General features: G+C 52.7%; 1 protein-coding gene across 1 annotated transcript in view; it reads left to right on the top strand.

The window, feature by feature from the left end:
• The first annotated feature begins 2,744 nt into the window (after positions 1 to 2,744).
• LOC135304574 (gamma-aminobutyric acid receptor subunit gamma-4) overlaps positions 2,745 to 25,635 on the top strand; it is a 36,961-nt gene continuing 14,070 nt past the window's right edge. Inside the window, exons 1-3 of the mRNA XM_064427136.1 lie at positions 2,745 to 3,072; positions 8,160 to 8,308; positions 8,503 to 8,570. Coding sequence (XP_064283206.1) covers positions 3,017 to 3,072; positions 8,160 to 8,308; positions 8,503 to 8,570 — 273 coding nt within the window. The 5' untranslated portion in view covers positions 2,745 to 3,016. The remainder of the gene's footprint in view (positions 3,073 to 8,159; positions 8,309 to 8,502; positions 8,571 to 25,635) is intronic.

The raw sequence follows: 25,635 nt of genomic DNA, 5'->3' as shown, positions 1-25,635 counted from the left end.
GTTCACTGCCAGGAGGACAGGGGACATCAAGGACAGTGGCTCTAGCTGTGCTCTGTCCTCAGCCAGATGACGTGAGAGTGAGGGAGGAGGGGAAGGCGAGTTCACCTCCATGCAGCCTTCAGAGCAGTCTGCTGCAGGGCCCTGGCACTGCTGCCTGCCAATGCCCTGGCAGCTCCTTGTCCTGGAGTGCCCAGCTCTGCCAGCAGTGCTCTCAGAGCTGACCTGTTCCTGCAGAACCCCTGGGATCTGTCTCAGTCCTGCTGCAGGTGCTCCTCCACCCTTGAGAGAGACAGATCTGTCTGAGGGAGATCGTGCAAGTGCCAAGAGCCTGAGCTTTCTCAGAAAGGAGCTCCTGAACACTTTGGGGTCATACTTTTCCCCACTGGTATCCGTTTTCCCTCTGATACAGCCCAAAAGAAGAGCAGTCTCCTGAGGCAAGCAGTGACCAGCCCTTTGCACGGGCAAGAGGTGGCAGAGCTTTGCCTCCTGCCTTCCCTGCTGCTCCAGCCTGAGCCCCAAACACACCCCAGTGCAGGAGCAGGCAGCACACACCCCAAAAAGGGGCTCTGAGAGAGCACTGAGGGGTTTGGGAAGGGGCTGCAGATGTGCCCAGGCTCATCCCTCCAAGAGCACTGCCATCCCTGCAAGGGTTGGGCCAGGGCTGGAACTGTCTCCTTGTCTCCCAGAGCTAAATCCTGCAGTGAGGGCTGCACAGCCAAACCCTCATTTGCTGTGGCAGCTTGGCCCCCCAGGCTCTGGGCTCATGAGGACTCTGTAAATAATAGGTTTTATTAGTTTGCCGGTTAAACTGAAATACCAGAAGGGATAAAAAACATCTTGAATAAAACATTGCATCTCCTGTTTAAGTTTCGAATCCCATGACAGTAGACCTCAAAACAAATGTCTCTTCAAAGTGGAAAATAGGGCCTGCTCCCTCCCAAAACATAGAGCAGGACATTTTGTCCTTCTCCGCATTTGGACTGAGGGTGGTTTTCCTGGTCAGAACCAATCACGGTGAATTTGAAATGGATTTCTCCCTAGCCAAGCCTGTGCTGCTGATAAATAAGGTGTTTGCTTGAAAAGCAGTGCCCTTGCTCTCCAACACCATCAACAGGCTTCATTCTTGTCCTTGGTTCCAGAGGAAGACTCAGCACTCAGTTACAAAATGAAACCCTTGGAAATGAAGAAGACCAGAGAGGGGAATTTCTTGGAAGCTCCTGGTGCACAAAAATTGCCTGGAAGGTGTCCCCAGAACAGCATCACGAGGGGATGCTGTGATTGCCTGACATTTCCCAGCCCACCTCCACTGCTCTGAGCACAGCCCTCCCCAGACCTCTCAGTTCTCAAGCAGCAGAACGGGGCAGTCAAAAGAAACCAGTCCTGTGAATTTCCCCACATACCACTTCACATCCTGCGTCTTGAGGGGGAGCTGAGAGCACATATATGAACCCCTGGATTTCCTGTGGTCTGCTCCTGGCCAGAATCCTTGACAGCTACATCTTCCCTGCAGCTACTCTTGCACCTTTCCCAACTTCAGCTTCATCTAGATCCCTGAAGAACTTCTGGAACAATCCAGTGGCTTGCTTTGAAGCTTAAAGAGCTCTTTCCACCTTCACTGCTGCTTTGATATTCATTCTTTACTCTTTTGACATGTGCTTCCTGTAAACTCTGCCATCCAGAGCGGGCTTCTTTGCATGAAGTAAAGGCAACATCATCTGCAGCTCCTTCATTCCAGGGAAATGCCATCTCGGAGCCCTGATGCCTGCAGCTGCCTCCTGTGGCTTTGGGACTGCTCAGATCTCACACTCAGGGCTTAAGGTGATCCTTGCTGCAATCAGCAAGGGAGAGAGCCTCGAAAACCCACCCAGGTGTGCTGTTGCACTGCTGCTTGTGCGCCTGTGGCATCCCCAGTGCCACCCAGACTGGTGCTGGCTGCGAGGCACTGAGTGAGCCTGGGGAATGGAGATCTCTCCACCCTGAGCAAACCAGGCAGAGAACCAGAACTGCAGACAGAGAGCAGGGAGGGATTTGCCTCTGCTCTTGTGGGGAAGGCTGTGACAGGCCCAGCAGTGAGAGGAGAGAGTCGGCTCTCAGTAAAAGGGATGGTCCCGCTGGATTTGCCATCAGAATTACCAGAGCTCCGGGAGAGGCAGGACCAGGCCTCTCTGGGGACCAGCTCCTGCACCTCAGCCCGTAACTAAACAATAAGGGACAATTCTTGGTGCCTCGTGTAGGTCTGACAAACTTTGTTCTGAGCAAATCCCACCCAGAGCTCCCCAGGAAGGAATCTGCTAGTCCTGATGTCAGTAAAGAAATGCCCGAGTGCAGCCTGGCAAACCCCGAAGGCAAGGAGCGCCAGGCGGGGAGCCCAGGGCCCTCCCGCGATGCCCAGCTGTCCCACAGCTCCTCCCCACGCACCCTTCTGGCTGTCTGTGCGGGGCAGCAGCCCCAACAGGTGGGAGAGGACCCTCTCCGGGCTGCACCTCGCCGGCAGCTCAGCCCAGCGGGGCCTGACGCCTTGCGTAATTTTGCAATAATTACCCACTCTTTCTTTTTTTAGACAAACACCCTAACTGTTGTGCACGGGAAGGGGAGAAAAGAAAAAAAAAAAAAAAAAAGAAGGGAGTATTAAGAGAAATCAAACGCCTTGTTACGCAGAGGGGGAGCGAGCGCTCCTCGCAGCGGCTGACGATGCTCGCTCCCCGGCAGCGCGGCTCCGGCAGATGCGCGGGTGCCTCTCGGCGCGCCCCCCCGCCGGCGCTCAGCCCCGGGGCTGCGGGGGAGGCCGGCCCCTGCGCGGGGAGGCAGGAGCCGCTGCCAGCCCCTCCCCGCCGCGGCCCGGAGAAGAGATGCCCAACTTTGCGGGGCGCGGAGCGCGGGGCCGCGCGGGCGGCGGCGGGGCCGGAGCGCGGCGCAGCGGGCAGCGGGGGGGCCCCGTCGCCGCCCCCGGCCCGGCCCCGCGCTGAGCCCCGCACGGCCGCCGCCGCCCCCCGGGGCCGCCGCTCGCCTCGCAGAGATGCCCCGCACGGTGCTGCTGCTCTGCCTGGCCCTCGGGCCGGTCCTGCGCGCCAGGTGAGTGCCCCCCACCCCCGCCGGGCGGGACGCCCCTCCCCAGCCTCAGTTTACCCGTCGGAGCAATGGGAGGGGAGGGGGTTGGAGCCAGCCCGGCTCCAGCGGGGTTTGGCACCTCCGTGACCCAGCTGCTCCTTCCAGCGGGTCCCGTCGCGGCAGCGCCGGGTGCCTGCATGTCCTCTGCACGCCGGGCTCCCCCTCGGCATGCCGGAACGGAGAGGACGCCCCGCTTTCCACCCTGCCATCACCCCGCGGGCTCGCCCTGCCGGGCACCGAGCCCCTTCGGGCTGCCCGGAGCAGGAGCGGAGGGAGCTCGGCGCCCCCGGGAGCCCCATCCAGCACCGGGGCATTTCCACGTGCGGTCGGGCTGGGTGGGCAGGAGCTTGCGTCCCCCTCCTCGCAGTGCCCCGAAGCCCCCGCAGGGTGTGCAGCCGGGCAGCGGGAGGGCAGCGCGGGCTCCTGCCCTGCCCTGCTCTACAGGTTGGCCGCAGGTCGCGGCTCCGGTGCCAGCCCGGTGCCAGCCCGGTGCCAGCCCGGTGCCCCAGCGCGCTGGGCGAGGCGGCAGGCAGAGGCAGGGGCGGGCAGGTGGCAGTGCTCTCCCAGGGCCAGCCGTTCGTAGCGCTTTTCTGTAAACAGCGATGAAAGGGCCCACGCAAATGGGGGTTTCAAGTTTCTTTTTCTTTTTTTTTTTTTTCCTTTTTTTTCCCTTTTTTTTTCCTTTTTTTTTCTTTTTTTTTTTTTTTTTTCTTTCACAATTCCTAGCCCTGCTGATGAGTTTAATGGCTAGATGGGGAAAGAACATGTTGTCAGCAGATTGTTACCCCCAGGGCTTGGGGGAAGAGGGATTTTACTGGCTGAAGCTAATTGGCAGAATAAGCCGCCTTAAAGCCGGTCAAATCCCATTACAGATGCAGTCAGGGACAGGGAGCATGAATCCCGCTACTAATGGTCTGCCCTGCCGCTGCTTCCCGACCCCGGGGGTGGGCACAAAGTCCACCCCTGCCATGGTCCTGCGTGGCTTGGCCTTCCCAGGGTCGAGGAGCAAGAGCTGCCCCACTGCTCGTGCCCTGACACCCATCCTCTGCCGTGCCCTGACACAAAACCCCCCGGGAGGAGATGCGTGCAGGTGCCAGGGGGCATTGGGGGGCTGAGAGGGGGTGGATCCGTGGTGGTCCCCGTTGCTGTGCCCACCATCCCTGCAGTGCATTGCCACGAGCCCTGCATTTCCAGAGGGTGAGTTGTGAGCTGCAGGATCACACAGAGGAGTAATTAAATCATGTATTCACATACCCTTGAGCAGGAATGCTCACCCCACAGCTGGCCCAGCCTCCCTTCTGCCCAGTGCCTCAAGTCTGCCTCTTCCCTGAGCCCTGCTTTGCCAGGAGCAGTGGCTGTGGAGGTTGAGGGGTGGGCATGATGGAGTGGGAGAGGAATCCTGTGAGAGGAGAAAAAAGAGCAAGTTATATCAGGGTCTTGCTCTGCATTCACTGCATTTTTCCTGGGTGCAGTTGTGGAGGGTGAATCTCCTCTTCCCCATTCCTCATGGTGGGTCTGGGCTGAGGAGCTCTGTGAGCAGAGCTGTGTATGTGAGCTCTTCTCCCAGTGTGAGCAGCAAGACCCTTCCCCTGGCACTGGAGCAGCCTGGATGCTGATTGCCAGGTGATTCAGCACTCCCCAGAGGGTGCCCCCAGCACACAGGCTCATTCACCAGCCTTTCCCAGGGCACTGCCTCGGCTGGGACCAGGGCAGCCAACTCCGAGCCCTGAGAGCAGGATCCCTGCACAGCATCACACCAGCTGCTGGGCTTGGCAGGTGGCTCAAACTGCAGATTGGACCACTGGGGCTTCATGGAGTGTGTTGTCAGAGGTAGGAAGACTTGTGAGATGGGTAAGGGGCAGTTAGAAGCACCCCATCCTTAAATCCTCTGCCTACATCTAATTCAGTCACCTGCCTCAACACCCCTGTGCCTACAGCCCTAGGAGGTGTTGGGGTGGGTGAGGAAGGGCACATTTGCATGTGATAATTAGAATTGACCACAGTGCTTTTCAGCCAAGGGAAATGTTATTGTTGCATTTTGCTGCTCTCTTTTCCTTGGGAGCAGGGAAGGCTTTCAGCTGTGTTTGCAGCAGGGCTGGATACAGCCCGGGGATCTGCATCTGTGCTGGGAGGTTCTGCCTCAGGGCCACACCAGCAGTGAGTAACAGTGGGTGTGCAGCCCAGCCAGGCACCACCAGCTGCCCCAGCAGGCAAGGAGCAGAAGTTTCTTCAAGGGCTCGTGGCTCTTGTTGTTCTTCCCCTCCTCCTGCCAAGGGAACACCTTGGCAGACAGCTTGGGCACAGGGGGAGGGAGCCAGGCACAGCTCTTCAGGTGACTTTCCCCAGCAGTGTGTGTTTGGAAGCCTCAGCCAAACAGGTGTCTGCTTGAGTAAGAGGGAATCAGGGAGCTGGGGCAGGCTCTGTCCTGCTGTAGTGCCACGGGCTGCCCAGGGAGAATTGTCCAACCTCATCCACACATGTGAGCACATCCGAAAGGACACCTCCCTGCCGTGCCAGCCTCCTGCTCGGGGCACCAGCCGGAGCTGCCGTGGCCCCAACTCCTCTGTCAGGACCAGGGATTTCCTTGCAACACCCCCAGTTCTGCCCTGATGCCCTGCCCACACTGTGGCTGTGTCCCAGCCCCATGGCCCTGCTCTGAGGAGGCTGTTGTGGCATCTCAACATGCAGAGGTGAGGAAGCTCAGCTCTGCCTCTGCCCCTGGCTGCACAGAGACGTATGAGAACTGGCTGTCCCCTGTCACCAAGCCAGCTGCTTTGTGCCTGGAGACAGAGCTGCCAGGCCAGCCAGTGTTCACAGCACGCTGGGATCTCTGCAGGTCTGCAGTGTGACATTCCCATTAGCAGCTGGAGGGGGATGCACATGTCACCTTAACACCTCTTGTCTGCAGTAGATCTCGGGCTCTTCCCTTCTCAGTTTAAAGCAGGGCCACCAAGAAGAGAAACCAGGAGGGAGGTAGTGGCTTGCATAGGGTGGGATGAGAGTTACATTCTTGACCAGCAAGGGCTGATGTGTGTCTGTGTGTGCACAGGCACTCAGAAAAATCATATTATCTCCAGCAAAAGCTGGCTTGGTTATGCTAAGATGGCTTAGTATGGTTTAGTTGACTGGAATTAGCTGCATTAGCAACAAGCATATTTTTGGTAGTGTCCCTGCATCTGTAATAGGGATGTGACTCCCTGGAAATGCTACCCCAAGCCTTGGTGTGTTAATCAGTGACACTAAATGGGGGGAACCAGAAGTCTGAGAGCAGGGCGAGCTCAGACTGGGTTTGCTCAGCCTCCAAAGGGATGTTTCAGTTTCTGCTGTAGCCTTGCAGTTTCTCAGGATTTTTGGCAGGGCAGGGGGATGTGCAGAGTTCAGTGCTGACAGGTGACTTCAAGCAAGGTCAAAGGAACACGGAGAAAACCTTTCGGTGTAGCTTTGCCAGAGGCAGCCTCCATCACCCAAAGCTCTGGCAGCAAGGCAAAGCAGTTCGGATTGCGTTTAGGATTGCTTTCCCTCGCTCTGAGCTGCGCTACAGGCGCATGTCCCTCTTTGTTGGTGGCAGGAGCGGGGCCAGCCCGCGATGTGAGCCCTGGGCTGGGCTGGCCGTGTGCCCCGTGCCCTGCAGCCGCCGGCGCATCCCGGCAGCGCTGCTTAACACCGCTCAAGCTCGGTTGGAAAGTGCAGCGCAGTCAGACGGGAAAGCAGGAGCTGATGGAGCAGCGCCCGCTGCGCGCAGCCCGGCCCGTGCCGCGGACGCGTCCCGGCGCCCCGGAGATGCTGAGGGTTTTAGAGCCATTGCGAAAGCTACTTTTGTCCGGGCTTTTGGAAGAGGAGCATCTGACAAATCAGCAGCGCGTCAATTGAATGCTTTTTCGTCCCCTCGGTCAGGCCGTGCTCCCCAGGCGCTGCAGGGAGATGGGATCCGTGGTCGCACCTCGGAGCTGGGAAGTGTCAGCGCGGTGACAGCTCCCGCTGAGAGGAGAACCTCTGAGACCCTCCCTGTCGCTAGGGCAGGTGACACGCTGGCACGGCAGCCGTGCAGGGGGCTCTGGGGCTGTGGGAGCATCCTCTCCCACACATGGCTGTGGCATTCCGGGGACAGCCTTGTGGACGAGCTGCCCGGAGCGGCGGCAGGTGGTTAGAATTTCCCGGGTGACCATGTGGACCTAATCTAATTAGGCGGTTTAGGAAAACTCCTCTAGGAAAAGGGAGGGGTGCAGAAGGTTTAGAGAGGGCAGGTTTGAAAGGCAGCGAGAGAAGCTGTTGCTAAGTGGATCATGTCCAAAGGAGGATGGATACGAGCTTTCCTTGCCTGGCTTGGAACTGGGAGATTGGGAAGATGGGAGATCTGTAAATGGGAGCTCACGCCACAGGCTGGGGAGGAAGGGTTGGTGAGTGCAGGGAATGGGTTGTGGCAGGTCTTGGCCTGGAGGCAGAGGAGTTTGCATAAGGCTTTAATTTCCAGGGATCCGTGCAGGGCAGATGCCTGGCTTCCTGGCATGCCAGGCTGCAGGATGCCTGTGTGGTAGATTAGGACCTCTTTTCTCTGAAATGCATTTATTGCAAATGTCTTGCTCCCCAAAAACGCTGTTTTGTCACTGTCTCTTTCCTCAGAGGAAGCCTGCTTCAGGTGTCAGCAGCAGGCAGAGTAGTGGAGGTATTTGAGGTTAACAGGCAGCTCTGTCAGCAGGAGCTGCTGGGTGGGATGAGCAGGAAGGCAGGGAAAGCAGGGACTGCCTCCCACACCTCGGAGATGAGCAGTGTGCCTCCAAAGGGAGCTAAGGAGGAGGTGAAGCATTCCATGCTAGTCTTTCCCACTGGTGGCAAGGCCCCTGCATGTCTGGTGACCCTGAAGTGAGCAGAGGTGCCAGGTGAGTTGTGTCTTCTTGGCAGTGTGGCTTAGAGGAGAGCTCCTCATGCTCTGCCTTTTAGCTGCACTGCATCCTCCTCCCTTGATATCTCTGGAACACAGCTGTGCCCCTGCTCCCAGGGAGTGCCAGAGAGCTGTCACAGCCCCGTCCCTGCCCTCTGTCTCTCCTCTCCAGGTGTGAGAGCACAGAGGAATACGATTACGATTACCTCAGCATCAATAAAACCTGGGTCCTCACGCCCAAGGCACAGGAGACTGATGCCACGCAGATCCTCAACTCGCTGCTCAAGAACTACGACAACAAGCTGAGGCCTGACATTGGCAGTAAGTGTCCCCTGAAGCTCCCTGTGGCCACAGGTGCTGACCTGGCCTGGCCATGTCTTGTGTTTTCCATGCTTTGGTGCCTGCTGCAGCTGGGATTTTTGTTGTGGTAGAGCCACACTCATCTCAGAGTGTGTTCATCCCTCTGCCACTGCTCCTGGCCCCAGCTGATGGTGCCTGTTTTCTTGTCTTTCCAGTCAAGCCCACGTTCATTGATGTGGATATCTACGTGAACAGCATCGGGCCGGTGTCTGTCATCCAGATGGTGAGTGCCCCTGTGCCTGCAGGGCATGGTGTCCCCTCCCCGCAGGGCACGGTGTCCCCTCCCTGCTGCCTAGATGTGCTGTGAAGGTGGTGTTGGCATGAGAGGAGGTTTCCTTTCCCTTGGTGAGAGGTGCTCTGGCCTGTTGGAGCTGGAGCGAGCTGAGCGCCATCCCTGGTGAGGAGCAAGGTTCTCTAGTGGCCTCGGTGAGCTCGCAGTGGGATGATGCTGTCTTTGGTCTCTGCTGGCAAGGGTGGCAGACACTTCTGCCTGGTGGCTTTGCCCTCTCCTCCCTAGGAAGTGTGTGGGCACCAGGGTACTTTGGGACAAGGTGGAACCAGGGCAGTGTGTTTCCAGGAGGACTGGAGAGGTACCTGGAGATGGTTTCCGTGTTTTCCATGGTTTCCATGGTGAAACTTGGGTGCCCAGGCCTGGCCTGTGGTGCTGAGCAAGGGGAAAGCAGGGGGGCTTCAGCTCCAACATTTCTTCTTCATAGTGTAGCACCTTAGAGAGATGTCACCAGGACTGTGACAATTTTTCCTTGTGGCTCAGGACCCAGCAGTACCCATCTGTACCAAGAGCTGTGAAAACACTTAACAGAGACACTCTTTGATCAGGAGAGCAACTGTTGACTATTTAATTTTCACAGGAAACTTCCTTTATTATTATTATTATTATTTTCCCTGCAAAATCATCTTTTTTCCCTTTTCTAGAAAGGAACAAACCTGACTGCTGTCAGGTTTTGAAAGACTTCTCCAGTCCACTGGGCAGTGAGGTCGAGGGGACAAAAGCAAGATATAGCCAGGGCAACTTGGCTTTTTTTATTTCTCCCAATGCAAAACAGAGCAGGAACAAAACCATCCTCCTTAAACTGAAAGAAAAAAAACAAACAATCAAACAAAACAAAAAGTTCCCAGGATGGGCAAGTTATTTTTACTTTGCAAAGTACAACATTTCCAAGGAACAAACCCCTCTGGGGATGGAGGGATGGTACAGAAGCTGTAGTACCAGTTCCACTCCAAGGAGCATTTTGAAGCAGCCCTTCTGGCCGGCCACCACCGAGGATGTGCCCCTGGCAGCTCCTGCTCACGAGCCAGCAGATGGGCACTGGCTGGGCACTCGCTGGCACGATGAGGGCACCATCAGGAGGCCCAGCAGGGACAGCCTCGAGGCTCAGAATTTCCTTGCACTGCTCCAGCATGCCCAGCTCGAGGAGAAGAACCACAGCCTGAGCTGTGTGGATGTCAGCCCCTGCCACGAGCCCCTGCAGCCCATGGGGGTGTGAGGCCAGCGTGGCACAAGAGCAGCAGTGCAGGGCTGGGTGTGCTCACCCCTCCAGGTGAGCCTGCAGGAAGAGCACAAGGGTCATGTTACAGCTGGCTGCTCTACCTGCTTTGCACTGCCCAAGAAACCCACACAAAACCCAGAGCACATCCCCATCCTTCTCTTTCCCTCTCATCCATTCCCACCACCCTTTTCCAGCCCTGCTGGAAGCTCTGCCCCCCTCGCTGCCATGGGAGCACTGCAGAGCCATGCAGGTGCTAGCAGCAGAGAGTGGTTTCTAAAATCCAGTCTGCATCCAGAGTTCATCTTTCCTCCTAAACGGGGATGCTGCTGCTAGGCTGGTTTCCTAAGAAACACAGCTTATGCCATGGTGATGGGGATGTGAGAACGTACGTACGTCCATCCCAGGCTTTCAGGATTTTGGATCTGCTGGGCTAGCACCAGCCATAAATGGCTGCAGGTACAGGAGCTTCAAGCACATTCAGTATCTCTGGTATTTTTGGGAAAACAAGATGCCATGCATTGACAACAGCCACCCCCACCAAGGGGGAAAGCTGTTGTGTGAACTCAGCCCTTACTAGAGACCAGGAAATCATGTGGGAGAGCTCAACCCATGTGTTCAGCTCTTTCTCAGAGTCAGAAGAAGCTTTTTCTCTTCATGAAATGGGGTTCCACAAGTGCACAGGACCCCTGGGGTGGCTGGCACTTGGAACTGCCAGCATCTGCAGGGCTGTGCTGGGGAAACTGCTGCCATGGGGCTGACCACCCCTGTGCAGCCTTCCCACCTGAGGAAGGGACTGCTCCTTGTGGGAATGGCCAGGGGTGCTCAGGCAGGGAGGAAACTGCTCAGTGTGGACAGTTTTGAGGGGTTTTGTTGTATCAGTCACAACTGGCTGTGCTGTGCCTCTGAAGTGCCTTGGTGCTGCCAGTCCAGGGTCCCCACGGGGTCCCAGCAGTCACCTGTGATCTTGAGACCTCCATAGGATACCCCAGGTAGACTCTGCAGGGATATCTCCTTGTTCACTTAGGTAACTTCTTAAGCTTGAACATGTGATGCCCTTGAATTGTGAAACCTTTTCCCTCAAGAAGGTGGTGATATTAAAGGTATTGAGGTGATATTAAAGGTATTGAGGTGATATTAAAGGGACTGAGGGCAGCTAGACCAAGGTGTCAGAGCTTCAGATTTCTGCTATCTGTACCCTGTATATTTCCTCCTGCTCATGGGAGAGGCTGCATCCTGCTTCATGGTCTCCTGAAGCAAGAGGAAAGGGCAGTGACAAAGCTGTGACACAGTGTCACCTCTAAACTTGGCTGCTTCACCCAGTTGTTTGGTGTTTGTTTGCTTTTCCATGCTGAGGAAGTGAATTAAGTAATTCTGTGGGTCGTGCCAGCCCCTGGCAGGCTGGCATCAAACACATGATAGATGGTCTTTGCTGGGGACATGTCATTCCCACTCTGTCCCTGTTGGTACAGCTTCTCCCAGCCTGTGAACCTCTGCCCTCTCCCACTGCCAGGCCCATCCCACATGCCTCATCTTGCCTTTTCCTCATACACAACCTGAGGAAATGCACATTTCCAAGGGAAAGGAGCTAGAATTTGTCTCAGAGCTAGATCTCTCTTGAGCCCACGGTGACATTTCACTCTGCCACAGACAGAGAGGCTTGTGTAGGCTGGAAGGTCCACTGGAGGGGAAATGTCCCATTGATCTCTTTTACGTGCATTGCCATGACAGTGCCTACGTAAATATTTCTCTCAGATAGGCTGTGTAGAAGACAAAAAACCAAGTTCTGCTTTTAAGAGATACAGCAGCATTGCTGTGGCTGTTATCTTGGATCACTGTGGCCTATAAATCTGCAGCTGAAAGCTACAGGATGGCCTGACATGCTGCTGGAGCACAAGGCTCCAACTTACCTGCTTTAAATCCTGCTGTGATCCCCTGCTCACCCTCAAAGGGTTAATGTCTCACTGCTGTCTCCATCCTGCTGGTGTTCTGTCAGGGATTGGAAGCTGGCCCTGCGTAGCCACTGCCCAGCCTCCAAATGATAAATCATGTCAGGATACAAAACTGATTCCGGTCCTTAAAAATGAATAGGTGATTTGAAAATGCTCTGTGCTGGGTGTGAATTCTGCGTCTCCCTCATCAATCACTTGTCATAAATAACATTAACATTCAGGAGTCAGCAGAAGGTGGGCAGCTTTGGAGCGGGAAGAAATGTAAAGTGATTTCCTGATATCTTTTGTACACCGGAATGGCAGTCTTGTCTCCAGTTTAGGTGGCTGAGCAGATTTTATTCTGAAAAATATTCAGAATATTCTATTCAGATTTTATTCCCTCTTTCTGGGAATAAATGTGGCAGTGACCAGAATCAGAGCTAGAAGATGGTTCAAGGACAGGAAGTGGGACAGGGGGAAAAGTGGGACCATCAGGTCCCACAGCTCTTTACTCCATGGACTGGGATTTCCTCCCCAGCCCCGTGAATCTTTGGGTGGGATTGTGGCACTCAGCACTTCTCAGGGTGGTAGAAACCTGTGTTTACACCACCAGGGGAAGGATGCCCTGGGCCACAAGCCCCTCCAGAGCTCTGGCTGCCACTGAGCACTGGCCAGCAGCCCCTGGAGCCAAATGAGTTATCACCCATGGTGCTGCAGCTCCCCAAGCTGTCTCTGGAGCTGGTGCCCAATTAGATTCCCATTAACACGGCACTGAGGTGTCCCTGACTTATCAGAAGCTCAGCCTGATGCAAAGAGCTGCCTTCATTCTCTGAGCATGTTTGTGGGAAGAGGTGCCAGGGAGGAGACTTTGGGTTCAAATTTTTCGCTGACTCGTTGTTTGCTGGAGGGATTTGCTCCTGGTTTTGTTTTGTAATGGCTTTATTGCTATAGATTATAGCTTTAACTGGTGTCAAGGGCACCTAGAGCTCTGGATCACCTTCCTTTAGGGATGCTTAACTCTCAGGAAATGAAAGTAAAGCGGGTGCCAGCTGTTGGGGCTGAGTGTCTTTCAGTCCTGAGGATGTCCCTGAAGTGTCCATGAGGGACAGTGTGAGTGAGAGGGGGAGAAGTGCTTCTCTTCTGAGCTTGGGGATGGAGCAAGTCTTGCCCAGAGCTTCTCAGATTACTCCCAGAGGCCAGAGCTGAATGTCCTTTTCTTCCTTTTTTACACAAAAACAGGTGTGAGGCTGGAGGAGCCAGACTGAGAATGGTCCAGACACTGAGGTAACCTCCTGGCAAAGGTGAATGGAGACATTTCAGCCATCCAGGGACCTGCCTTGGTTACCTGCCTCAGGTGGCTGGGATCACAGGCACTGCACTAAGGGCTGGTTTGGGTGCTGAGGGCTCCAGTTTGCTATGTGGGAGGAGGAGATGTCCTTGTGTGCCAAATTTTGTAGCAAAACAGAATGACAGCTCTTCCGCTGGTGTTGTACACCACCCCAATCTCATTACTTAATGATAATAAAGATGGAAAGAGCAAAATTGGCCTCCATCATTCACCAGGGGCCAGGTTCTGCTGCCTCGGAAGTGCCTGTGATTTCCAGTGGGGTTTCTGAGCTCCTATCTCAATTGTTACAGCAAATTGTTTTCTTATCTCTGCCTGTGAGTGGGGGGCTGGAAGCTGAAGAAGATATCTGTCCAAATACAAGTGTTGGCTTTTCCCCCCTTGCCTCTCTAGGAAGGAGGAGCTGCACACTATTAAATTCATAATGCTCTGCTTGGCTACATTAGCTACCATGCAACACACTCACGAAATTGAGGGTGAAGATTATATTTTCCCACATCTGGAGTACTGCAGAAAGCATTTAATAGATTTGCACGTAGGGTGCATTTGTGGAGATACTGTGAAAAAGGACAAGGGAGGGAAGAGGCACAAGTTTATTCGTTATCAGCTGATGAATAATTAATTTACAAACATTGTCTTGTTAAATATAAATTAAATCCTCATTTGACACACTTTATAATTTAGAAGTATAAGCCAAGCATGAATGAAGAGAACCCCCCACTGACTCTTTTCATGTAAATCCCGAGGAGGCAGGGAGGGAGGCTTGGCTTTCAAAGTTAAAGCTGACAAGGGCTAGTGCTTAGGAAGGGGCTGATGTGACAGAGAGAGCTTGGGGACCTCGGGCACTTGATCTCGGCTCGTGGGGAGGTGGCTGAGCGGGCCAGGGAGGCAGTGGGAGTCTGCAGAGCCCTTCTCCGAGGATTGCTGCTCACACTCCGGATTGCAATCCTGCCTTACCAGAGAGAGCAGCGAGCCTGCAGCTGCTTGGGAAGGGCTGAGCTCCCCCAGCAGCAGGGGCAGAGACCCCCGAGAGGGGAGCAGGGCTCTGCAGGAGCTAAGCCACCCTTGCAGAGAGCCCTGGGGCAGCTGGAGGCTGGGGAAGCTGAGCCACATCCCAAAAAGACAGCCCGGGATGACAGCCCCGCTGTCCTGCTGCAAGGCTTGGGTTAATTCCTTCCTTTCCCTCTAAAAGGCAGGGAAACCAAGACCAGTAATAATTGTCTGGCTCTGAGGAACACTTAAGTCTTGATTATACTTAGCTTTGGCTGCTTTGGAATAAGTAGGAAGGAAATGAATTGAAAATGGCACGCTGTTTAAAATGCTCGACTGTGTTCCTCTGGAGCACAAGATAAGCCTATAGGTAAAGGAAATTTGCTACCTCCCCCCTCCTTCCCTGATAATAATAGGTTCCAGCAGTTGCACAGCACTTCTCAACTGAAAGGACTTAAAAATCCTTCACAAATCATCTGTCTGGGAGGCAATAGCCCAGATGCACCCACTTTAGGGCGGATTGCAGTGCCTAAAGCAGGCTGCAGTGCTCTGCCAAGGAATGCCCGGTGTGCACTGAGAGTTGGCCATCAGCACAAACCCGGTGGGGTTCTGCAGGACACACAGGCCAGCCTGAGGTTTGGTCCCCGATAACGACGTGGATCACGGAAATGTAAAGTGTTGGGAAGTGGTGCTGTTCACTGACAGCCCCAGTGCTTTTTCTGGCTGTTATTTTCCATGCCTGAGTGATGGCTCGGAGCTGCCGGTGCCGCATTTATTGCGTCTTCACAAATCCTGGTGTGCCTGGAGAGTGCTCACATCTCCTGATTCCTTGATGCTCAGGAGCAGTCACTGTCCCTCATGCTGGTGCTCACACAGCACTGAGGTCAGGTACAGAAGGGCAGCAGCTCTCCTCATGAAAAGTTTGTATTTCCCTATGAAATACAGGCCACTGAGAAATGACACCAACCACGTGTGACTTGTGGGACAAGCCATGGGCTGCAACTAAAGGTCTAATGAAATAAATAAGTTGCTCCCAGTCTAAACATATCCCAAGAGCTTCCAGAATTGTCCAAGTTTGCTTCCAAAACTGAAAAGAGCTGATTTATTCACTATGAATAATTCAGCCAGCTCCTTTTATTATCCAGAACATACACTAATCCCCTCCAGATATTTTCTGTGTGACATCCACGTTGGTATTTTATTTACAGGCTGTGCAGAAAACTCAAGGAATCTGTTATCAGGGAAGACGAGTGAAAAGCTGGAGGTTTGCATCTGAAATTTGGAGCTAAATAAAACATGAAAATCTGGACAGTGGCCTCCTGGGGGCAGGGAAAGAGCTTTTCCTCAGAGACATTTCTGGAGAGCAAAGCCCTAAAGTTAATTAACATCTGTGCTCGCAGCCTGGTGCTAAATGGGGAATGTGGCTGTACTTAAAGGTTTCTTAAACTGCAGCACACAGTGCTGGCACACAGGTGCCGCAGTTGGGGCAGCCTCTGGCCCTCGGGCAGCACGGGATAAATCAACATCCATAATGAAGTAATCGGCTCTTGTAAATTCCTTCACGGATCCCATTTCCGCCCTTCTGCTGGCAGGAATGACTCAATCCCTCATTCATTTCGTGCCAGCCTTTGGAGAAAACTCGCATTTCTTCAGCTGGGCTGAATGCAGGAGGGATTTGTTCGCCCTGAACCTTTGCAGGCAGCTGGGAAGGATGGGTGCTTCCCAAGGAGCTGCTGTGCTCGCTGTACCTGACCTGAGAGCATTAATTCCTCTCCCTTACCCACAGAAAACCTTTCCTACAGAAAACCTGGTCCCTCTTTCCAGAGGTTTCTGCCAGCAACAGGGCTTCCTGTTGTCAGAGGGCCTCAGGGACACTTTTCCAGTGACCTTGCCCTTGCTGGGTCTGGCCCAGGCTGGAGGGATGTCCTGCCCTGGCCACCCTGGCTGCTGGCTCTCAGCTTGGCAGGCCACTCAGAGAGGCTCTGCTGTGGTGCAGAGGCTGCACTGCTGCATGGTGGGCATGCAGTTTTGGAGGGGATGCAAACACTGGTTCCGCCCCAGTGACCCAGTGGAGCTGCCCTGCAGGTGCCCAGGCTGTGCTCATGGACAGGGCAGGAGGCCTGTGTGTGATCCAGCTGCTGAACTGTGCTCTGCCCCTCATTAAATTGATTCTTCCAAGTCAAAGGGAGAGCGCTGCTGTGTCAGATTTGAAAGATATACAGACTCTGAGCTGCACCAATAGTTGTCACTCAGTGGGTTGAATGATTTTTAGGCAGGGTTGATTTATCTGAACTGAAGGCCTTAGATGTCTCTGCAGGAGAGGATGGGATATTTCAGGTGTGTGAGAATCAAGCCCAAGAGCTGGTCAGAGGCCAGGGTTTGAGGCCAAGGTTTCTGGCCTGGGGCAAACAGCAGCATCATAGGAGAGACAGGCTCATTCTCCCCTCCCACTTGGGACAAATAGCCAGAATTCTTCAGCATTTCCGAGGAGAAATGGGTTCAGGGACAATCAAAACATTTACATTTAGTTTCATCAGATTGTTTTGATTTGCTCTTCATATGGTGATAAATTCTGTCCTGCATAAGTAAAGCAAGAAAATGAGTATTTGGAAATAAACGTCAACGTGAAGTGCATCAACTAGATAAGGGTAAAACTAAGTATTTGTTAGCTTACTGAAGAAAAAGAAGTTTTTGAATGAAATTATAAGGTTGAGATAATTCATTTTAGGGTTTGACAATTTTAATTTATTTTGAGCAAAACACCTTTTTTTTTTTTCCAGTAGAAATCAGTTCTATTTATTTCCTGCATTCCCAGATGAAGCCATCCTACCATTTCCCTTAAAAGGCTGTTGTGAAATCTGCCTGCTATAAATGTGTCACAAAATGGAGACCATTTCTCAGAATTCAGTGGCTGGGGGTGACCACAATCAATATGCTTCAAGGACCTCTTCATGCCTCGGTGCTAAAAGCAGAATATTCCGATTATTGCATCCCATCTCCATGCACAGGAAGGGTTTAATTGCCCGTGGTACAAAGTGGAAGCGGGAAGCCAGCGTGAGCCTTCCTGGGGCTTTGCTTCTCCTCACATCTTTTCCAACTGCCTTGGTGTCTCTGTGGCTCCAGCCTGGTGAGATGTGGTCAGTGAGTGGGCAGGGGGACACTGCAGCCATTTCACACCAGCGCTGCTGTCTGCCCCACCAGCTCCCAATTCCCAGCTCTCCAAAGCCCCAGAGGGATCCTGCTGGCTGCCTGGGGCACTGTGGCTGGGGCAGTAAAGGGGCATGCTGGCTGGGGACCCTGGCACAAGCCTTGTGTGTCCATCTCCACTGCAGAGAACTCCATGGTGAGCATTTCTGTGTTTGTTCCCTGACCTGCAGTTGGCCAGGAATGCCCCAACCACCTGATCAGCTTTGTTCAACAGGGGAATTGCAGGTGGTGGTAAAGGCTCCCCCCAGGCAGATGCCCGTGGGAGGTGTGAACCAAAACACTTGGGAGTGTGGGCGGGGGAACACCTTGTCTCCATGTGGCTGGGGAACAGGGGAGGTCAGAGTGGGGATTCTCCAAATGGTGGAAGCTTTGTTTCTGACAGCTCCCCTCAATCAGCTTCTCTCTCCCTCCAAATTTGCCACCTGTGGTGCCTCCCACAGCAGACTGTGGCCTTTAGTCTGTCATTCTCCTCCACAGTCACCCAGAGCCACCTCAGCAGTGTTGTAAAGGCAAGGAGAGGAAGCAGAGCAGCAGGGTAGAGGAGTGGGAAAGCTTCAGGGATATAGGTTGGTTGTTCCTACAGCCATAGGGGTGAAGTTAAGATGATAAGTGGTTGATCTTCATTTGGTTCTTGAAAAGCTGAAGGCAGAGAGACCTGGATAAACATTCAGGATAAACCATTTCCTTCCATGACCTGGCATGTCCGGGGACTGCAGCCTTAGTGTCTCACTTGACTCTGTACCTTGTGAGAAGGAACAGTGGACCCTGGTTCCTCTCTCTGGATCACCAAGATGAAAATACCTCAGTATTTCTGCTCTCACAAAAAGCCAAAGCCAAGTCCAGGTGCTGGAGCAGTTAAAGATGTGCTGTCCAGCTCCTGTGAACTTTGGACTAAGCCAAAGACCCCACATTGTTCAGTTTCTTTCTGTCTATGATTCTGGGATATACAAGATTTGCCAGAGTATTTCTTACACCACCGTGTAGAAAACGGAGCCTTTACCTTTTTCACCACTTCCCAAAGATGCTGTAAAGTCATTGAGGGGAGCTGGGGAAGGTCAAGTGGTTGAGTCTCAAAGAAGGCACCTACAGCAGGCAGAGCCTGTACAAAACAGTTGGGAGCTGGGAAAAAAAAGGCTGGGAACATCGATCCCTCATTCCTGAGCAGAGTGGTTTGCACCCAGCAGGTGCCACGGGAAGTGAGCAGCCCTCAGGAGCAGAGCTCAGCAGGTCCTGCTTGCCCAGGGCTGGTGACCTGCCTGCCAGAAGGCCTCCCCACTTGGCCTGAAGTGTGGATGTGTGCCTGGAGAGGGGAATCAGCTGGCCTGGTAACCCTTCTGCAACTGCCCTCCTGCTGCTTTGCCCTCCCGGTACCCAACAGGGGAGGCAGAGAGAAATTGTTCTTTTTTTGTCACCTGATTAGTTTCTCCCAGCTGCTTTCCACAGCCTGGTGCTCCCTTGAAATCTCATTAGGGTTGGGCTGTGATTGTGTGGTAGCTTGAAAAGAACTGCAAAATGAAAAACAAAATGAGGCAGAGAGAAGGAATATCAAGGAACTGGCAGGGCAGGAAGAGAGAGGTGGTAAGCACAGCAAGGGGGCATGAGAGACAACATGAAACAGATTTCCTTGAAAGAGTTGGTGAAGCAGAGTACACTGTTCCCATCTCCTTCTTCATCTGGGGCTGGGAGAGAACAGGGTCAGGAGTGAGGATCTCTGCAGAGAGCACAAACTGCTCCCCTTTTGTGAAACCAGAACTTTCTCAGATGTTTTGAATGCCCTTTTTTTTACCTTGAGGGTGAGAATGAGGGATTTATACAGGTGGTTTTTCTCCTGGCCAATGCAGGCATTTCCCCAGCATGGGTGGCATCCCAGGGCCTTGGGTGCACTGTGCTCTCTCAGCCCACTTCTGGGCTCTGCTGGATCCTCCACCCTCTCAACGTGCTGAGGAGGTTTGGCAGAGCTCAGTGCTTCTTGGTAGTGAGTGGTTCTCACAGAGCAGGGCTGCAGCAGCTGCTCCCCCAGTCCTGGGCATGTTGGACTGCCCATCCCAGTGTTTCATTTTAGTCACAGTGGGTGGCATGGGAATGGGAAATGCAATGAAAGAAATTCCAGCTTCTCATCTGAATCTTGTCAAGCTGTTCTGGGGGAGCAATCCCGGGGAGTTAATTGTATGCAGTGTCTTGTCTTCCAGCCCTTCCCAAGGAAATTTCCTTTTGTCTCCTCAAACACCTCATGAGTCAGAAGGACAGATGAACAAGAGTACCTGCCCAAAGTGTAAAATATTCTCCACTAATTATGCTATGTGCTTCCATCCTCACCTTCTCTTTCCCCACCCGCTTTCTTCTTCTTCCTTTGACATTGTAGGGAGCAGTTAAGCATTTAGCAGTGAGGTGTGACATGAAGACAAGACTTTGGACAACCCTAGCTTTGCTCTGCCCAGGTATTTTCCAGAGATTGTGGAAACTGGGCTGCATCTTTATTTGCATCAGAAGGTGCTTCCACATGACTTTGCACCAGGGCAGGTCCTCTCCTGAGAGTGGAGGAAAAAAAATCAAGCTAAAAAAGGTGGCTCCTTCCCTGAGGTGCTTTGCATAATGTTTAGTGAAATATTTCAGTACCTTCCCCTGTTATCAATTCTGCCCCATCTGCATAGAGCATCCCATGTCCACATCTCTGCCTTTTCAGTAATAACCTCATCAGGGACAGTGCAGACAGTCTTGTGCTGCTGCAGAGCAGAGTCTGGCTGATGTCATGTCTCGCCTCAAGGACTTTCCTCAGTCCTCTGGGTAATGGCTGTGAACAGATGCTAAAACACACACGTGTAGGTCTTGTGCCCCTCAGGCTCACAGGGAGAGGCTCCCTGTGGAAAGGGGAATGGGCACCCTGAGGCTGCATGGGAGGAGATAACATCTCTGGAGGGCAGGAAGGGATGGCACAGAGAACATCTCTGAAGAAAGGATTTGGGGTGGTTGGCTGTCAGGAGTGTAAAACCTGCCTTTGGGATGTCCCCACCTGCACATCCATGGCAGCAGGAAGGAGCAGAGGTGCAGGGACCAGGCAGATGGGGCTCTCAGGAGGCAGCACAGTTTTGAAAGCCCTGTCCAGTTCCCATCTGCCAGCTCCAGGGGTGAGCATGGCGTGACTGGGGGAGCTTGCAATCGACAGAGCAGCATTTGTAGCATGACTTGTTTGACAGCTCCTGGCACGAGCACAGGACATGGAGATGGTTTTTAATAGCACGTTTGTATTATAAAAAGAACTCAGTTTCAACTGAGATTCCCTGGACAGAGGCGAAAGACATTGAGGCAAGGACAGCACTGCCGGTGTTGCTGCAGAAGTGAAACAGATGGGAAGTTCAGTGTGTCACCTTGAAAACACAGATCATCACAGCTCTGCTCCTGCTGTCCTTGAGAGCCCCCCTAGTCACTCCAGCTTCATGGCCAGAAATCTCTCTGGGGTCTGATTTTGAGGGAAGAGGACCTTGGAGGTGGAATTAAACTTATATTTGCATTCTTTTGGTGTTGTGTTGGAGAGACAGATCTCACCCAGAGCAGGGCCATGGAGGTGACCACAAGTGAAGTGTCCCACACTACTAATGGGAGAACTGGGAGAAGCCTGACACTGCCCAGCCAGTCCCTGAAGTGCTCAGTGTTGGCACAGCACATGCTGTTGGTACCTGTCCCCTCTGCTGGCTGCCCTCAGAGTGCTCACACATGTCCTGCTCAGGAGAACATTCCTGCCCAGCAGCTGTGGGGACAAGAAGGGGTGCATTCAGATGTCAAGATTATTCTAAAATACAGTTATCTTATTTGCCTTATTTATTTCGTCTTGAAGGCATCTCCAGACTTTTTACTATTGTTGAAAGTTTTGAATATTATTGAATGTTGGTGAATATTGTTGAATCCCATCTCCCTGGAATGTGGAGACACATGTGTGGTGCAACCCAGGATTTGTCTGAGATGTTTGCAGGCTGGGAGGGTGTGTGGGGTGTCCTGGAGAGGAAAATGCTCACCTGGGCAGGGCTGTGGGGCTGTGGGCATGGTGAGCAGAGAGTGCCCTACCAGCCCTTGAAAAAAACCCACCCCATTCCTGGGTCTCCTCCAAGAAAGAACTTCTGAGAACTCCCTGAATTGCAGCATCCCTCAGAGTTTGCCTGTGACATTTGCTTTGCTTGGCTGCATGATTGACAGCGTGGCCACATCACATTCACGTCAGAGCACCTGAAATGCTGTCCCTGCTTCCCAGGAAAGCAGCCTGCCTTGCTGGGCTGCAGCGAGGGATTTGCTTGGAGGGGAAGGGGGAAGAGAGCTCTATGAGTAAAAACAAATATCAGAACAATGAAAGCTAGAAAGTGACTGTCTAGGAGATTAATCTCTCAGCCTCGCTGTTATTTAGGATTTTTCACAGAGTAATCTGAGTTGGAAGAGACTAAACTATCTCTCCAGCAGAGGAAAATTGAGGAAGGTGTTTCCAGGTCTCTGAGCCCTCTGTTCAGAGGTTTTCTTGTTGCTGTTGAATACAAGTGAAGTTGCAAAAACCACCTTTAAATACCTCATTTTATCCTAATTTAGGAGGCCATCTACGGTATGTTTGTCTCATGGCTTTGCTCCTCTCTTTGGCATTTGGCAGAAAGCTGAGCTCTTAACCCAGAAAAAGCAGCTCATAAATGGAACAGAGGAACCACAGGGTCCCAACCCCTCTGGATCCCACTAATTGCACTCTTGAGAGGGGTCAGCTGAACTGAACACACAAACTTGATAAAAGCCATTTGGAAAGGATGCTTTGACAGAGCCCAGCTGTGTTTATTTGGTGTTTAAGGTAACCTGAAAACACACACTGTTCACTTCAAATCTTGTCATGCAAACCCTGTGAGTTTAAGCTGTTGTTCTGGAACTCGGTAACCCTAAATTACATTTGCTCTGAACCCAGGGTGGAACTTGGTTCAGAGCAGAGCTCCTAAAGTCAGATCTGACTGGGAATATGAGCTGCTTTCCCATCTGTAAGGGCAGAGCAGCAGAGAAAACCCAAGGAACAGGCCTCAGGGTAGCACACGAGGCCAGCTCCCCGTGCTGGGGACAGGCTGATTCCTGAACAAGTCTCTTTTCTTTTGGAGTGAAAATGCTTGGGGTTTTCCTAGAAATTACTTCTCACACAGCAAGGTCACAGCTTTTGAAAACTGAAAGGCTTTGAGAACGCAATGAAATCTTTTTGTTGTTATTTTTTTCTTCCAATATGAAATACCCCCATCAGCTCGCCATCCTTTTATTTCTCACAAATGTTCTTTTACCGAACACCATTCTTTTCGTTAAATGTTTTCAGGTCATGCCATTCTCTGGAACTGTGTTTCCAGCAGCATCTGTGCTGCCCACATGAGGAAAACCAGGGCTGATCAGGGGTGTGCAGCACTGCCAGGTGATGGCAGTGCCCAAGGGCCAGCAGGGACACGCTGAAAGGCTGGGCTGGAGCACGCTCAGCCAGCAGAGGACACGCTGCAGGGCATCCCTTAGCACAGCATAAACTCATGTGACAGTATTTAGGGTAGGCAGCCCTCTGGGTTTGCCTCATGGGGACTTTGATTTATTACTTCATGACTGAAATTTGATGTAATATTGCATGTGTGCCAACATGTGTGTGCTACCCCACGTGTGATCCAAATGGTGTGGCCAAACTGTTAAAGCAATTCCTCCTTACTTCGTTAGCTCCTTCTGTTAAAACCACTAAAAATGCCTGTGCCTTCACAGAGAAGTTAACAACCTCCATGTGCTGCACAGCAGATGGTACAGTAATGGTGGAGGCGTATTTTACAATAACCCTTTTCCACATGGGGAAATCGAGGCATTGAGAAGCCTCTTGCTGATGGCTGAGTGTCAGGGGCAGAGAAAAACTGCAGGGCTGCAGGAGATGGAGAAACAGTGCCCTGAGCTTTCGGGGCTGAGCTCATCCTGCCAAACTCCAGCTAATCAGTGCACTGTCCCAAGGTCAGGAAGAGTAAGAGGTATTTCCAGAAGACAACCCAGACTGTTTCATATTGAGATCCCCCTCCTGCAGTCCCAACCCCCCTCTAAAAGCAGTAGGAAACCCATGGCCAAGCACCTCCTGTTTGAATCACCTTGGCAGATGCCCACAGCTAAGTGGGATCTCAGGAATGCCCAGAGAGGTCTGAGCACCATCCCACAGCTGATGAGTGCAGAACCCCAGCCATGCAAGGTTCCTCAGCATCACTGGGGGTTCCTGATGGGAATGGGTGCTGAATTCTTCAGGAGCTGTTGTGGTTTAGCCCCAGTGGGCAGCTCAGCCACACAGCTGCTCACTCACTCAGCAGCATGGGGGAGGAAGTTGGAAGAGTAAAAGTCCTCCCAAAGGCCAGAGCACTTTTGTATAAATCTTGCCTCAGATAATTCTGAAAGAAAATACATTTGTAAATGCCAAAATTTCCCAATGGGCTCCCTACAGAGAGGCAAGGGAGCCAGCTCAGCTCCTAAGTTCTGCCTCGTGAGTAGCTGTGCTAATATTAGCCACTGAAATGAGATCAAACCACAGGACAGTGACAATAACAGCTCAGATCTTTTGCAAGAGCTGAATGACTTGTGTGCCACACCTTTAGCAAAGGCTGGCTATGAATGGCACAAGAGGAGCTCTTTAATGCTGATCCCTCCTGAAAATCTGGGCTTGACAACAAATGCTAAGCCCCTGGGATAGCTGACCCTCCACTCTTCCAGAGTGTTAGCGTTGATTGTCCCAGACTTGAGTGCTGAACTTTAAGGCAGGACACAACTGAGCAGCCAGCCCAGAAGTGAGATGTCACCAGTGCCTCCAGTTGGGAGTTAAACACTGATAGTGACATCTAACAGGAATTTATCACTGCAGTTTTGGTTCAGTTGTAGGCTTTCTCCTACACCAGAGATATTACTTAGGAGGAGCTATGTAAACTCACATGAACTCAAACAGGGTGTGCAGTGACGGGGGAGAATATGTCAAATATTGTGCTATTTTGGCCCCAATGCTGCGCCAATGCTGCTTTTATTTCACTTTTTTACATCTCCATCACCACATACCCTGTATCCGAGCAGCACCCGGTGTGATCCAGCACATTCAGGTGCTGGGATGGCTCTCCCAGCCCCCTGGGTCTGGGCAGTGGCCGTGCCCGTGCACTTGGCTGTGAGGGCTGCTGCTGTCCTTAACTCTGTGTCTGCTCATGTCTGCTTTGAATGAACTGTGGAGGCAAAGTCACCTGTCTGGATGTGCTGCACCTGTCCCCATTCTCCCCAGGTGGACATCCATTAGGACCTTGTCGCCTTTGCTTATCTCTGTGCCTAACCAGGGTGGAGCATCAGCCCGGAGAGTGACTGGGCTGCCTGATGGCAAAAGCTCTTCCCTCCCCACCTCATTCCTATGCACGGGACATGCTGGGGACCCATCACTCCTCTCTGCTGGCTGCCAGGGCAGGAGGATGGAGTGGGGCCCGTGCTGTGCCCTGCCCTGCCTGCCCCCGCAGGACACGCTGTCCAAGGGAGTGCTGCAGCTATTTTAGCAGCACGGCTGGAGGAGCCGGCTCTCAACCAGCAGCGAGGGCAGCGCGGGGAGGATGTGCTGCAGTCATAAAAATTCCACCGAGATAAATCAATAGAGGGAGGAGGAGAGTGAGAGGGAGGGATGGCAAAGTCAGACTTTCTTCATCTCTGCACACAAAGAGAGGGAGGCAGTGGGGGTCGTGCGGGTTCTACAGGAGTGAAAGGGACAGAAAGTCGCATCAGGAGCTACCAGGAGCAGGTGACTGACTGCAGCACACGCTGGTGGAACTGGATCTGGGGTCTGGTTCAGACAGCTGCTGAGTGCCAGACTTGTTCCTGCATGGCATTAATTAGCACCTTCTCAGGCAGGCTGAAAAAGAGTTTAAGGAGCAAGCTGAGTTACAGCAGCGAGCAGCAGAGTGGTGGGCTAATAGTGTGGGCTACTGCCAGTCCAATCCAGGCAGGAGCTGCCTCTCAGAACTGCCAGTTTTCCATGAGCTAGGACACACTCTCTTACCAAAACTGGAGGTCCTTATTATAGTGGAAAATTTCTTTTCTGTCAGTGAAAGACTCAGGATTTTTTAACCCAGAGCTGGGACCATGCAGGCCCAGCTTTCTTTTCTAATCTCCAGCAAGGGATATCCACCCAAGGACCCAGAGTGCTCTGAATTTTCATATGAACCCTTTGCAGTGTAAGTCCTGTAGCAAGAGGTGGATTGTAACTAGATTTATGCACAGCACTACTATTGCTCTCTGTACAAATTAGGTGTGTGGAACAGGGCTGGGATGTACCCCAATAAA

The sequence above is a fragment of the Passer domesticus genome, chromosome 7 (assembly GCF_036417665.1).
Source record: "Passer domesticus isolate bPasDom1 chromosome 7, bPasDom1.hap1, whole genome shotgun sequence".
NCBI lineage: Eukaryota > Metazoa > Chordata > Aves > Passeriformes > Passeridae > Passer > Passer domesticus.
The sequence above is the reverse complement of the archived record's forward strand: the minus strand, read 5'-3'. Positions and strand labels throughout refer to the sequence as shown.